Below are 15,442 nucleotides of genomic sequence, written 5' to 3'. Positions count from 1 at the left end.
CAAATCACCAAAACAGACACAGCCCTAGCCCCATCTTTCACTTTCGTCAGCGTTTGGCTCGACCTATGTCCATCCTGTGCACCTCACTGCTGATCGGCTACAAGGTTGATTTGGAACTCGGCCTGACTTTGTCTAAACAAGCGTAATTCGCAAATCGAATCAAAAACAGCCCGCCTTTAACGTGTTTATGACGCTCTCTTTTGTGGAACACAAAAGAAGATATTTTGAGAAACGTCTCAGTAGTTTTGTGTTTATACAATGGAAGTCACTGCGGTTCAATGTTGTTTGGTTTCAAAAGTCCTTCAAAATATCTTCTTTTTTGACCTGCAGAAAAAAAAATGTGAGGGTAATAAACATAATGCTGTATTTTTTAACTTAAAGTGATACTTCACAAAAAATTGAAAATTGTGTCATCATTTACTCGCCTTCGAGTTGTATAAATGTATTTGTTCTGATGATCGCAGAGAAAGATATTTGGAAGAATGCTTTTAACCAAACAGATCTTGCCCTATTTGACTCCCATGGTAGGAAAAAACAATGGTAGTCAAAAGTGCTCCAGAACTGTTTGCTGTCCTACATTCTTCAAAATGTCTTTGGTGTTCAACGGAACAAATAAAATGATGGAAATTAAAAGTAATTGTTCCTACTCTAGGAGTGAATGGGGTGAGATCTGTTTGGTTATAAGCATTATTACAAATATATTTCTCTGTTCATCGAAACTTATACACATTTGGAAAAACTTGAAAGGTGAGTAAACGATGACATAGTTGATCATTTTTGGGTGAAGTATCACTTTAATTTAGAAACATCCAGTTAACTCCCTTTCCATGTATGTTTAGGTGGTTTCTAAACCCGAGACAGCCTCCAAAGCCTCCGAAATGACACAGAGGTGTCAAAAATCCCAGTCACGCCGCTGGGCCCTCGGAGGGATATGCGTGTTAGACGTCTCTCAGACACAAACCAGACGCTCTCATAGCCGGGCTGTGAGGGGAGGTCCTGTAAATAACCTGCATTCAGAACATTGCTGCCGCTGGCCCAGTGGTATTACGAGGGTTTGTACTGGGCGTGACACATACCTGTCTGTGTGTGGAATGAAAATTATGTGGGAGGTGAACTGCTGACCTCTGGGGAACAGGTCGAGGCGCTGGCCAAAGTCTCACGCTGTGCTCGGATGAGAGTCTACTTGACTGGAGCCGAACGCAAAACTGATTTACAGTTGTTCACATCAAGAGACAGTTTCCGAAGAGCGTCAGATTACAAGCGGCGTTTTCTAGAAACGCAACAGGATCTAAAGCCACTTTGACATCTAGTGGAACGTCAGAGCTGTTTTTTGGCAGTGTTTGCACATAACAGGATTTTCCATGCTCTTCTTAAATAAGTCATACATAGACAAACTACTTTTATGGAAACTAGCTGTAGTTATGGGAAAATAAATCATACAAAAACACAATCATGACTGGTTTTAAATGCAAATAAAAAACATAAGAAGATGCTCAGTGTAATGTGACTTATTACCACGTGGAAAAAGGTCATTAAGAAAAAATAAGTTTATAAAGTGTTTCTGTACAACAGGTGGCTGAAGGGGTGGAGTTGAAAAAGTTTGAGGAACTTGTGCAGTCGGTCGAAACTGAAAGCTGTTTGGGAGGCTATTCCACTTTGCTTACAAAAGATTACAAACATTTTTATGTGGAATCACATGCACAATAAGACCAGGAAGCTGTACTTGCACAACAAACAGGTTCAAAATTAGTGTTTGCTAAAAGAGTTCCCATGAATTGATGAGATGTATATCTAGGGCTTGACATTCATAACACTCGAAATATGGAGCCAGCAACATTGATATTCATCTTAATCGCTTAATAGTGACATAAAAAACAAGAGCGTTTTCATAAAAGCGAGAATATAGAAGCTGTCCAGGCCAAACATACAGCAGTGTATCAGCGAACATATGTTGTGTGAATTAAATACACCTCACCACAAAGATACACAGAGCTGTTACACACCTGTAGATGAGTACAAAACATGTGCTTTACATTCTAATCATGATTTACTCAATTATGCAAACACATAACATGGTCAAAGATGATCTGAGAAACCTGCTGTGCTCCTATCGCAAGGTGAACAGACTTACAAGAGGCCGTCATACAAATGGGCAATTTCCTGTTCAAATTCTGTCATGACCCACTAATTTTATTTCAAGCCTGGATGACTTTCATTCTTCTGCAGAACACAAAAGATAAGAAGATATTTTGAAGAATGTCGATATTCAAACGTTTGGACATTTCTCAAAATATCTCATTTTGTGTCATATAAGCATCTTATGCAACATGAGGGGGAATAAATGATGCCGTAATTTTCATTTTCGGGTAATCTATCCCAAAATTGTACGAACCAAACTTCTAGCTAGGACAGCCAAACCCATTTTTACAATCTTTATTTGAGACCCAGGGCGCAAACTCCACACCTGGATCTCTCCACAGCGACGGCCTGCAATTAGTAAAGCCCAGAATAAATCAGTTCCACCGAAGCCACATGTTGAATCCCTGGGCGACAGATCCACATACACGACACAACAACAACCACCAGACAGGCAGAGAAAGCTCTGGCATGTCCTCAGTGACTGCAGAAATCACAACGATTTGCTCACTTCCTGTATTCCCCCCAAATTCCTATCCCACAGATCAGCACAAACAAACAATTTCTGTGCAATTTGGCTCAAATGACCTGCAGCACAAAGAAAAAATAAAGAGAAACTGAAGCAAAAATATCCAGCTGTGGCACGTTTGGTCTCACCTGTGGACGTAATGGAGCTGATGCACAGAATCAATGGCCAGCACCATCTCCGCCAGGTAGAACCGCGACATTTCCTCAGGTAAACGGTCCTCGAATTTACTGAGCAGGGTCAAGAGGTCACCCCCCACATAGTAATCCATAACCAGGTACTGCAGAGAACAAAGGGACAAAGATGACTCAATACAATGACAATGACTACATATAGACAAACTCATCATCATTCACATCATTCAGACCTCTACAATAACATTTTCTGTTGGATCAGGGTTGGAGGGCTGTGATTCTCATCGCAATTCCCCTACGTGGGAATCAGCCCGAGGTGTTGTATTCTCCAGGCCATGAAACCCAGAGTCTCACTGCACTCATATAACTAATCGTGAACAGAAACGAGGATCTGATCAAATCTTCCCAGGCACTCGAAGCAAACATCTTACCAGGAAGTTCTCATCCTGAAAGGCGTAGTGCAGAGTGGTAATCCACTGAGAGTCCCCGTACACCAGCACGTCCCGTTCCTCCCGGAAACACGCCGTCTGGAAGAAATTTGATTTTTGTAACTGCATTTTCTGAAACGAGCAATGTGACAACGTGTGGTGTGTGGTTGTATACCTCTGCTCTTTTCAACATCTCCCACTTGTTGAGGATCTTCATGGCGAACACTTTGTCCGAACTTTTCACCTTTACAACCGCTACCTGTAACACACAAGAAAACACAAGAGGATCCGGTGAACGAGAGATCTGAATCCAGATCTTCCATTAGAGGAGCATGAAGGAACATGTCGAGGCCCTGATTAGATGAAAAGCAGAGTTGATTTGATCTAGATCACACATGGAAGTGGTTAGACGTCTGTGACAACAGGTGAAGACCGAGTTACAGGCCAGGTCAGATTACTGCTGGTGTACACACACATTCTGCACATACACGACACCCAACAAATATCGGGTGATAGAAACTCAAATTCATGTCAGTGAATTCAGTATTTACAGAAAATGTGGTTCTGATATAACCAAAATGAACATCTATGACTTCTTGTCTTGTTTTTGTGTTTCTGTTTACAAAACAGAAAAATAATAATACTGTATAGCCTCTTGTACATAACACATGTATACATGTGTACATATACAGTATATAATATATATAATATTTATAGAGAAATAAATGTGTGCTTGTATGCCACATGTTGGAAAACTAAATTAACTAAAATTGTCAATTTAATCTATTATTAAACCTGTGTTGTGTGTGTTTGAAAAGAACTAAAATGAGTACAAATGCTTCAATAAACTTCTCTACGAAGCACACAATGAATCAATTAAACAATTTCTCTCTCATCCACACATTAAGTTGTGGGCATCATGGGAAAAAAACCCGGAACATGGAACGGACGTTTATTTGTCTTGAAATGGTAGGTGTCCAAGCGAAACAAGGGTGCGATTTACTCGCTGCGATTCAATAAGCCAAAATAAGCACGCATTGAGAGGTTTGCACATTCCAGCTTCAGCAGGGTTACAAGCATCACCCCAGTCAAAACTCACACTTTTCTATATAGTTGAGAGAGATTGCGCAAGGCATGGATCTTAACCTTTGTCCACAGATTGATGCGAAACAAAAGAATTCTCTTGAAAAATATCAAGCAAATATCTGACGAAGAGGACCATGGAATGTTCATGTGGCGGCTTTTAAAATAGCACGCAGGCGCATTACGCCCTCAAAACAAATAACAACCCAACATGATCCAAACTTCAATACGGCTACTGAAATATCGCCATGGAAACAAAACTTTAACTCAAAATAAGACGTATGACTTCTCTCAAAGGGTTACGAGGTACATGTGGGGGGAAAGAAATTGTAAGAAAGAGCTCCATCGACAACATTAACTGCAGAAAAACCAAAATTTAAGAAACGTAAGAAACGACCCTTTTTGAAGATGTTTGAAAACCATGACAGCCATCAGCATCTGTTCAACGGGTCTACATCCTGCAGGTGTCAGCGGGTTCAGGCCTCCCAAACAAAACATAAGCGTAAAAACCGAAGGTCAGAGTTTTGAATGAACTAAACTTTTCTCAATTTTTGATGCGTCAGAAATGGTGGCACGACTTGGGAATTCAAAAAATTACTCCAGAAACAATAACGGCACCACGAGGGTCTGTGAAATTGTGAGAACCTAATCCTATTCTTGAAAGCTTAACAGTATGGATTATAAATAATCGTTCTTGGTAAACATGCGTAAAAAGTGCTTACCTCCCCAAAAGCTCCTCGACCAATAACCTTCAGGATTTCAAAGTCCTCCTTGTGCAGTCGCATCTGCTTCACTTTAGAGGTGAACGGCTTGGCTGAAGAGAGAGGAGAGACAGCACAGAGTTATTGCTAAATACATTCTCATCCATCACTTCATTGCGGTGAGGCGGTCAGAAAAGCAAGCCTGAACTTCCCAAAGGATTTGTAGCAGTTTCAGTTACAGCACATTTGCGCAGTCAAAATTCACAGGTGTCTGTGAACAAAACAATATGATGGGATATATTGACGCATGGGCTTTTGTGTAAACTAGTTTGGAGATGTAACACATTTCAAGACCGTACAAAAGAAGACATATTTATGAGAAAGTCAAACAGCTACGATGTTGTGTGCTGCTTATGAATGTGAATGAATGAACTCTGTATGGGTCCATGACAATAACATCCAGCTCAGACACACAAAGACAGATCACTTTTCACTCTGACGGCGTTAAATCAAGAAACCCAGTCTCTTCTATGAGCTCTTTAGTTAAAAATGGATTAAAGCTTGCTGAAACCAAAAGCAGCTTCCAGATACTCCAGGGCCGAAATCTTCTGCTATAGACACACTTTTTTGAAGATTAGCACAACCTGAAATTAATTTACTAACTTTAAAAACAGACGTCACTGTGGGAGAAACAGAGAACTGGGAGCTAATGCTGGGTTTAAACCAAACTAGAGGTCGACCGATATGCGTTTTTCAGGCCGATACCGATACCGGTTATTTCCATGCAAATTAGACCGATAACCGATATTTTGAACCAATATATATATATATGGTGTAAAAACGTAAATTTATATAGAAATTAAGAACAGATGCTATGAAACATTTGAAATATTTTTAATTCTGACTGAGAAATCTTAATCATAACACTTATATTAATACTAATAAAAGAAAGAAGGGAGCACCCAGCAGAATTCTGTGAACATTTTGTAAACCACAAGCAACACAGTAAAAAACAACAAGCAACATGAATGTAACAAATTATATTTATTTATGGAAAAAAATATGTTCTGATGACTTTAACATTGCATACAATACTTTTCAATTAATCATTATGCTAATCATTGGATTAACTAGCACAATTTGAATTTATATATTAAGTGTAAATAATTGAATTGCCTTCATAGCTTTATTGTGTATGTTGTTGAAAAGACCGCAATATTTTCATGAAGCTATAACATGAGCATGAGAGCGCTCTGACTGAAGACCGACGATTCAAGTTCTTTATGCTTTAAAATGTCTTGTATTTTTGAAATGGCGTCATTTTAAGTGACGTGCAAAACGCCAGCTCGATCAATTACAAGAAACGCGTGTGCAGTGTGCTGCTCGCTTGCAGAGCAAATCATTGTTATACTGAGGATGTGAATTATATCTACATGATAATAATGCGTAAATCCCGCGGAACCTGCAGGAAACCCGCAAAGCTGCTCCGACATTCTGGCACTTATTATATTGAAGTGTGTAGGAGCCGCATTTGAGTTTGTTTTTTGGTTCCATAATTTACTTAGTTTTCTTTTCTATTGCATTCTGGTAGTACACCTTCTAAAAAGGCAGGGGGCGCGCCACCCTATAAGTTGGAGCAGGTACCGCATGATTGGGGAGAAGAAGTGCCAGCAGATACAGTCTTTGACCTCGGCCCGGATCTGCAATACCGGAAGGCTTGGCTTATACCAGAAAGCGCTACACAGGAATACTTAAAGACATTTAAAACAGTTCTCATTTTTTGTTTAGTCTTTTACTCCATCTATTTTACAATAAACATCGACAAACATTCAACTACAAACACTCTTGGAATTTCTTGGATTCGGGCTGTGAGTCTGACCCTGCACTTGCATTCTCCCGGTGGTCGAAAACAGTAACAGGGGGTTACAGGAAAAATCCAACGTTGTTTTTGCCACTATATTTCGTCAAAGACTTGCTGTGGATTCGTTAAAAACTGCCTGTGAATTCATCAAAGGCGGATTTATGTTGAAACTACGCGATATGAAGATGAAGGAAACGTCGATCTAAGCGTGGGAAGCCAAACAAAGAAACACTTCAGCGGAGGTATGTGCTTTCAAAGTGAATATTATTAGAAGGATATAGAAATGAATTTCACTGCAGATTTTTGAGTTGATGAACTGTGACACAATCAAGAGCGGTGAAAGCACAACCTAATTGGAACAAATGAAATGCAACGATATGTTGATCTTTGGAAAGAATAGGAACTGTTTTCTACTTTTTTGAAGCAAGGTATACTCTCTGTGATTTTTGGAATTTTTTGGATTTTTTTTTGTTTTGTTTTGTTTTGTTGAGAATAATGGCAGATTCCAACGAAGAAGAAATAACTCCTGTTAAAGACATGAGTGAAGTTGTCGCGCAATTGCGCTCATCTAGAGGAGGAAAAATGTCACATGTAACAAGGAGAATGAACATTGTGAAAGATTTAATGACTGATCCGGAATTTCTTGATGAAGTTAAACAAAACATGATTAAGTTTTATGAATTTCTTGAAGAGTTCAAAGCCTTGCATGCCTCCTATAGTGAAATGTTGGATGAAGAAGCAAATCAAGAAGACCTCGAGACATGGTATCAGCCTAGATGTGTACAGATAACGGCTTTTATGGATAACGTTGAAAATTGGATTTCAGGCATAGAAAACCCAGGTTCCCAAGCCACAGTTGAAGTCTCCTCTTCTGTCACCCAAATAGAAGATGAAGATACTGATACCGATGCACAATCATTTAGATCACAGACATCGTCTGTATCATTGCGCATTAGTGCAGAGGCAGAGAGAGTAGCTTTAATGGCTAAAGCTGCAAAGCTGCAAGAAAGGCATGCAATTGAGGAGCAGGAGCATATTTTAAGAAAAAGGAGAGAATCTTTAGAGTTGCATTCTGAAATTGAAGCCACTACTGCAAAAATTAATTATCTGAAAGAAGCTGAACAAGGAATGTATAAACCTGCTCATTCTGATGTGACGGTTCAGATGCCCTCATTAGGAGCAGAAGCAGATGAAGTGAAGACAAAATCAACAGTGACACCTTTACCATTGGATGAAAGGCTTGATAGCTCTCTTTATTTACATGACAGGACTTCCCCAGTAGTTAAAAGCAAGCCAGGTGTTCAGGTTCAATTTCCTCTTCTTAATTTAGGCCCAGATAGGCATCACAGCAGATCTGTCTTCCAGCCCAGGGCTAGCCGGCAACAACTACAACAGACCTCCGCGTACAGTATTCCCCCTGTCATTCCCCAGTCATTTGCAAGGTCAGCCACAGCAATTCAGTCCACTGTACCTCAACAGCAAATTCCTATACCCAATTCAGCACAGGAAAGCCATATGATCAAAATTCTGGAAAAGCAGAATGAATTAACAAGGATTCTTATGAAACAGCAACTTCTCTCTACACTACCGCAAGGTAGCATTCCACTCTTTGATGGACAAGTTCTTGAATACAAGTCATTCATTCACTCCTTTGAAAATATGGTTGAAAGCAAAACTAATAACAATAAGGATAGATTGCAGTTTCTTATTCAATATACTAGAGGCTCGGCACAAAGGCTTGTCAAGAGCTGTGAGTACTTGTCACAAGATAGAGGCTACCAGAGAGCAAAGGAGTTGCTAAAGGAAAATTTTGGAAAGGAATACAAGATCTCTTGTGCTTACTTGGAAAAAGCCCTATCCTGGTTCCAAATCAAATCTGAGGATTTTAAGTCACTACAGGATTATGCTATGTTTCTTAGGAGCTGCTGCAATGCTATGGAGGAAATGGAATATATGGAGGAGCTGGATACAGTATCCAATATGAGAAGCATTGTGCTCAAGCTACCATACAAGCTTCGGGAAAGATGGCGTAACAAGGCCTATGAGCTACAGGAACAACGAAGAGGTAGGGTAAGAATTTTAGATTTAGTCTGCTTTATTGAACGACAAGCTCGCATAGCAGCTGATCCAATATTTGGTGATCTTCAAGATCAGTCGGCCAGTAGAGGAAAGGCTAGATCCCCAGTCAAATCACAGGCCTCGAAGTCATCTGGCAGTACTTTTGCCACTAGTATAGCTATTGCCCAAAAGCAGAAGAAGTTTGATCTTTCTTGCCCCTTCTGTAGCTCAAGACACAGATTGGACTTGTGTGAAGATTTTTTAAAGATAACACATAGAGACAAGCTCAGTTTTATAAAGACCAAAGGCATATGCTTTGGATGTCTCTCCAAAGGCCACATTAGCAAAGACTGCAAAAGCCGTCTCAGCTGTCAAGTATGTAAGCAAGCTCACCCTAGTGTCCTACATATTGAGGCCAAAGATAGTATCATCAAAAAGGCAGAAAGATCCGCCGATGTTACAGGCAGTGCATCAGCAGGGTTATGCGGTCATATAGGGGCCGGAGCCAAAGAGAGTGTGCTGTCCATTGTCCCAGTTCAGGTTAAGGCAGCAAAGGGCAGCCAAGTCTTACAAGTGTATGCTCTCCTGGATCCTGGATCCTCCGCCACCTTCTGCTCAGAGGATCTTATGTTTCGCCTCAATCTGAAGGGTAGAAAAACTCAAATTCTTCTACGCACAATGAATCAAGAAAAAACTGTTCCAACTCATGTTGTATCTGAAATTGAAGTTGCAGCACTGGACAGCAATAACTTCTTACCTCTTCCTGATCTCTTCACTCAAAAAGAAATGCCAGTTACCACAAACAGCATTCCAAAGCAGAAAGACTTAGCACAATGGAAGTATCTAAGTCGAGTCAAACTTCCCAACATTAATTCAAAGGTGGAGCTGTTGATTGGCACAAATGCTCCAAAGTGTATAGAACCGTGGGAGGTTGTTAATAGTCAAGGTGGGGGCCCCTACGCAGTTAGAACCTTATTGGGATGGGTTGTAAACGGGCCACTGAGAAGTGCTGATGGCAGTGCAGAGAGTGTGAGTGTGAATAGGATATCGGTTGCAAGTCTAGAACAGCTTCTGATCACACAGTATAATCAGGATTTCAGTGAGGTAGCATCTCAGGAGAAGACCGAAATGTCAATTGAGGACAGAAGGTTTTTAGAGATAGCCAATGAGGCGTTCTTACAAGATGGACATTACTATCTGAAGTTGCCCTTTAGGAAAACTGATGTCAGTATGCCTAACAATCGCCAAGTAGCAGAACAGCGCCTCCAAACTCTAAAAAGGAAAATGAAAAAGGATGGACAATACAAACAAGAATATGTTACTTTTATCCATGACATCTTTGAAAATCATTATGCAGAGGAGGTCCCAGAGGAAGAACTCACGCAGGTACCTGGAAAGGTGTGGTATATACCACACCACGGAGTATACCACCCAAAAAAAAGGAAACTTAGAGTGGTGTTTGATTGTGCAGCTACTTATAAAGGTGTATCCCTCAACACAGAGCTACTACAGGGTCCTGATCTGACCAATTCCCTTGTTGGAGTCATTTGGAGATTCCGCAAAGAACCTATTGGAATTCTGGCTGACGTTAAGTCAATGTTCCATCAGGTGGGAGTAGAGAAATCAGGTGTGGACTACTTGCGCTTCCTGTGGTGGCCACAGGGTGACACCCTTCAAACCCCAAAGGAATATCGTATGCTTGTGCACATATTTGGTGCAGTGTCCTCCCCAAGTTGTGCAAGTTTTGCATTACAAAAAACTGCTGATGACAATGAAAGCTGTTTTCCCCTTCACGTAGCTGAAACAATCCGGCACAACTTTTATGTGGACGATTGTGTTAAGTCCGTGGCTGAAGAGTCTGAAGCCATCCAGCTAGTAAAAGACCTCACCGCACTATGTTACAAAGGTGGATTCCAGCTGACTCAATGGGTTAGCAATAATCGGGCAGTTCTAGCATCCATTCCAAAAGAAAAATGGGCAAAAGAAATTAAAACACTGGATCTTGACAAAGACAGCCTACCAATAGAAAGAGCCCTGGGATTGCAGTGGTGTGTGGACTCTGACCATTTCCAGTTTAACATCAATTTAAACCAGAAGCCACATACCCGCAGAGGCATACTTTCTGTTGTAAGTTCCATTTTTGATCCCCTCGGTTTTCTTGCTCCTCTCATTCTCCCAGCCAAGCAATTGCTACAGGAGCTCTGTCAGAGAGGTTTTGGATGGGACGAACCTTTGCCCCAAGCTTTAGTAGACCGGTGGGAAGGATGGACAAACAGTTTAGAAAGAATAAAAGGCTTCAGTGTTGCACGTTGTTTGAAACCAAAGGACTATGGAACAACAAAGTGTGCAGAACTAAACCACTTTTCTGATGCCAGTGAGAATGGTTATGGCTCAGTGAGCTACATAAGACACGCTAATGAACAGGACATTATACATGTCACTTTTCTCATGGGAAAGTCCAGAGTCCTTCCTTTAAAGAACATCACAATACCACGTCTGGAGCTAGCCGCTGCAGCATTGTTGGTAAAGGTGGACAAAATGCTAAGGAGAGAACTACATCTAACATTAAAGCCCTCCGTTTTCTGGACCGACAGCCAAACCGTACTTAAGTACATTAGAAGTGACACTGCAAGATTTAAAACGTATGTAGCAAACAGGGTCTCGCTGATTCGGGATAACTCAGAGCTGTCTCAATGGAGATACGCAAGAAGTAAAGACAATCCAGCTGATGATTCCTCAAGAGGATTGAGTGCAGTCAAATTTATGGAGCAAAGGAGGTGGATGCATGGCCCAGAGTTCCTATGGAAACCTGAGGAAAGTTGGTTAGAGGTGGAGGCATTGGGCTCAGTGTTACAGGATGATCCAGAGGTCAGGAGAAACACTACTGTTTTTACAACAGTGGTGAACACTGAAACACCCACAGACCAGCTTATTTCATACTTTTCAAATTGGATTAGGCTACTTAAAGCAGTGGCATGGTACATCAAACTAAAAAAGGCCTTGATACTGAGAATCAAAAAACAAAAGGACTTTCCATCGTATCAAGTTATTACCCGCTCCCACAGCCAAAAGGTGAGCCCAGAACTTGAGGTTCTCAGGTCCAAACCCGGTGGACAGCTCCTCTCAGTGGAAGATCTCTTACAGGCAGAAAGGTCAGTTATCTCTTATGTTCAGAGGCAAGCATTCCCAGTTGAAATAACAACACTACAAGCCACCCCACCTAAAGTGAAAAGGAGCAGCAGGATCTGTAGGCTTGATCCTGTGCTAGATGAAGGCATCTTAAGAGTAGGTGGCCGGATGCATAAATCAGCCATGCCTGATGAAACTAAACATCCCTGTATCTTGCCCAAAGATGCACACATTTCAATTCTTCTTTTAAGACACATTCATGAACGCTGTGGTCACAGTGGTAGGAACCACATGCTCTCAGAGCTTCGTAAGAAATATTGGATTAGTAAGGCCAATTCTTTAGCAAGAAAGGTGCTCTCAAAATGTGTCATGTGTCGACGTGTGAGGGGCAAAGCAGGTGAGCAGAAAATGGCAGATTTGCCGCTAGAACGAATCCTACCTGACCTCCCTCCCTTTACCAATGTCGGATTGGACTATTTTGGCCCGATTGAAGTGAGGCGAGGAAGAAGCACCATCAAAAGGTATGGAGTTCTGTTTACATGTATGTCCAGCAGAGCTATTCATTTGGAAGTAGCTTTCTCATTAGACACTGACTCATGCATTCACGCTTTGAGGAGATTTGTTTGCAGAAGGGGGCAGGTTAAGCACATCAGATCTGACAATGGAACGAACCTGGTGGGTGCTCAGGTGGAACTCAAGAAAGCTCTGATAGCACTGGATAAGTTGAAGATCCAGGATGCCCTGCTTCCTTATGGAATCGAGTGGAGTTTCAACCCACCAGCAGCATCGCACCATGGCGGAGTCTGGGAAAGGCTTATAAGATCTGTTCGTTACGTGCTGAACTCCACACTCCATCAACAGTCTATCGATGATGAGGGTCTTCAAACTCTATTCTGTGAGGTAGAGGCTATTTTAAACAACCGTCCTCTCTCCACAGTGTCCTCAGACCCATATGACCTGGAACCACTGACCCCAAACCACATCCTCCTGCTGAAAACCCAGCCCATTATGCCTCCAGGAATTTTCCTGAAATCAGACCTTTATGCTAGACGCCGCTGGAAACAGGTCCAGTATATGGCGGATCTCTTCTGGCATAGATGGACCAAAGAATATCTTCTTCTACTCCAGGAAAGGCAAAAATGGACTGTAGTGAAGAAGAACCTGAATGTTGGAGATCTTGTTCTAGTGGTTGACCCCACTGCTCCTAGAGGATCATGGCCACTAGGAAGAGTTCTAGAGACTAAGCCTGATCAAAAGGGGCTGGTCCGATCCGTGAAGCTCCAGACACAGACTTCAATCCTTGATAGACCCATTACCAAGCTATGCCGAATTCTGGAGACTGAAGAGTGTCCAGTGCCTCCTAAAGATCACCAATAAGGGATGTAATGTATAAATACATATTTTTCTAAAAACATTAAGAGATTGTTTATTTCTGGCTCCTTTTTTGTATTTATTTTAAATAATTGGTTCTATAGAGACCAATTAGGGGCCGGTGTGTAGGAGCCGCATTTGAGTTTGTTTTTTGGTTCCATAATTTACTTAGTTTTCTTTTCTATTGCATTCTGGTAGTACACCTTCTAAAAAGGCAGGGGGCGCGCCACCCTATAAGTTGGAGCAGGTACCGCATGATTGGGGAGAAGAAGTGCCAGCAGATACAGTCTTTGACCTCGGCCCGGATCTGCAATACCGGAAGGCTTGGCTTATACCAGAAAGCGCTACACAGGAATACTTAAAGACATTTAAAACAGTTCTCATTTTTTGTTTAGTCTTTTACTCCATCTATTTTACAATAAACATCGACAAACATTCAACTACAAACACTCTTGGAATTTCTTGGATTCGGGCTGTGAGTCTGACCCTGCACTTGCATTCTCCCGGTGGTCGAAAACAGTAACAGGGGGTTACAGGAAAAATCCAACGTTGTTTTTGCCACTATAAAGTGTTTTGCATCTTCAGTGCAGTGGATTGAGATTTATTTCAACGTCTGATGCTGCTTTACCTCATAGAGCATGAACCCGAAGCAGCGCTTTCGGTGTGACAGTGAAAAAAGACTTTCTGTTCCGCAGCCTCCCGTGTTGATTGGCCGGACTCGTGACTTAGTCCCAACAAATCAGAGGGGCAGTGGGCGGGCATTACTCTAGGCAAACCCCTAGAGTGACGTGTTCCGACTGTTCTCGCTAAATCCTTGGCTGCGTCAGAGCCAAAAAGCGCATTTCAAAATTAAATGACTTTATTGGCAAATCGGTTTTGAAAATGATCGATATCGATTATCGGCTAAATCCTTAATATCGACGCCGATAATCGGCCAATTCGATAATCGGTCGACCACTACACCAAACGCCAACAATCGCGTTCCATGCTCTTTATTACCTGCAGGAAAAGTTTATTTATTTTCGCGTGAGTAACGCAAATGACAAATTTTTTCAAGACGCGTGCTTGCCGTCATCACACCATCTGCCTCGAGTTCACGTCTTTGCAATAACTTTGTATGTAATTAACTTGTGCAAAACGCTTAATGCACGTTTGGTGTGAACCCAGTGTAAGAATTTTTATTGTTTGCAGCAATGGAAAGAGTCTTAAACGATGGTTCATCATTCAGTATATATACATATGCATGATTTTCATTTTGTGATCTCTGTCTGTGATTTCTGTATCAAGCAAGCAGCTGTTTTAGCTGCAGATGGCAGGACCCGCCAGTCCCCCAGACCCGTCCTGCTATAAATAATATAAACCCAAAGGCCGGTTTCAAAGGAAAGAATTCTGTGCTTGCATCAAAAGCTAAATTTGCTCTTTTTAAAAGAGACATAAAAGGGTTTTATCACTCTTCCAAATAGAACTTGTTTGATATCACATTTAAATCTTTCAACATTTTCTCCCCAGTGCACAAAGGCCATTTATGGAAATTATGCTTGGAAAACATATCAGATCAGTGAGAATACATTTTAGGGATGCAATGATATGTACATTTTGCCTGAGAATTCTTTAACGTTGGAATCTAAATATTCATATAAAATTCCCTATGTGGACAGCAAAAAGTGGACAGCTGCTTATATTTGAAACCACTGACTGCAGAAAATAAAATCATGTACCAAGCCTCCTTTACACTAGTTAAAGATTCTTTAACGTTTAAACTTTTCTGGTATAATGTTTATTTGATAAACAACTGAAAGATGTTCTTCCAGAGCAACCAGAAGAGTGTTCTTATTAACCAGAAGACTAACAGATCCCAAGACAGAAGAATTCCGACAGCAATATGATTTTGTTGGTATAAATTACACATTCATAAATTTCTACTCTATATACATCAACAATATTTTGCTAATAACAGTGAGTGAATGATCAGACCAGAATGACAGTGCTGTACTGTATTTTAACTGTGAGCAGCG

General features: G+C 41.1%; 1 protein-coding gene across 5 annotated transcripts in view; it reads right to left on the bottom strand.

Annotated features, from left to right (window-relative positions):
- cdc42bpaa (CDC42 binding protein kinase alpha (DMPK-like) a) overlaps positions 1-15,442 on the bottom strand; it is a 53,740-nt gene that overhangs the window by 33,475 nt on the left and 4,823 nt on the right. For all 5 annotated transcript variants that reach the window (XM_056768652.1, XM_056768653.1, XM_056768656.1 and 2 more), the window contains exons 2-5: positions 5,030-5,121; positions 3,400-3,483; positions 3,228-3,323; positions 2,794-2,942 (exon numbers count right to left, since the gene is read on the bottom strand). In XM_056768652.1, the coding sequence (XP_056624630.1) occupies positions 2,794-2,942; positions 3,228-3,323; positions 3,400-3,483; positions 5,030-5,121 (421 nt within the window). The remainder of the gene's footprint in view (positions 1-2,793; positions 2,943-3,227; positions 3,324-3,399; positions 3,484-5,029; positions 5,122-15,442) is intronic.

The sequence above is a fragment of the Triplophysa dalaica genome, chromosome 15, assembly GCF_015846415.1.
Source record: "Triplophysa dalaica isolate WHDGS20190420 chromosome 15, ASM1584641v1, whole genome shotgun sequence".
Classification (NCBI taxonomy): Eukaryota; Metazoa; Chordata; class Actinopteri; order Cypriniformes; family Nemacheilidae; genus Triplophysa; species Triplophysa dalaica.
This window is presented reverse-complemented; position numbering and strand designations above follow the sequence as displayed.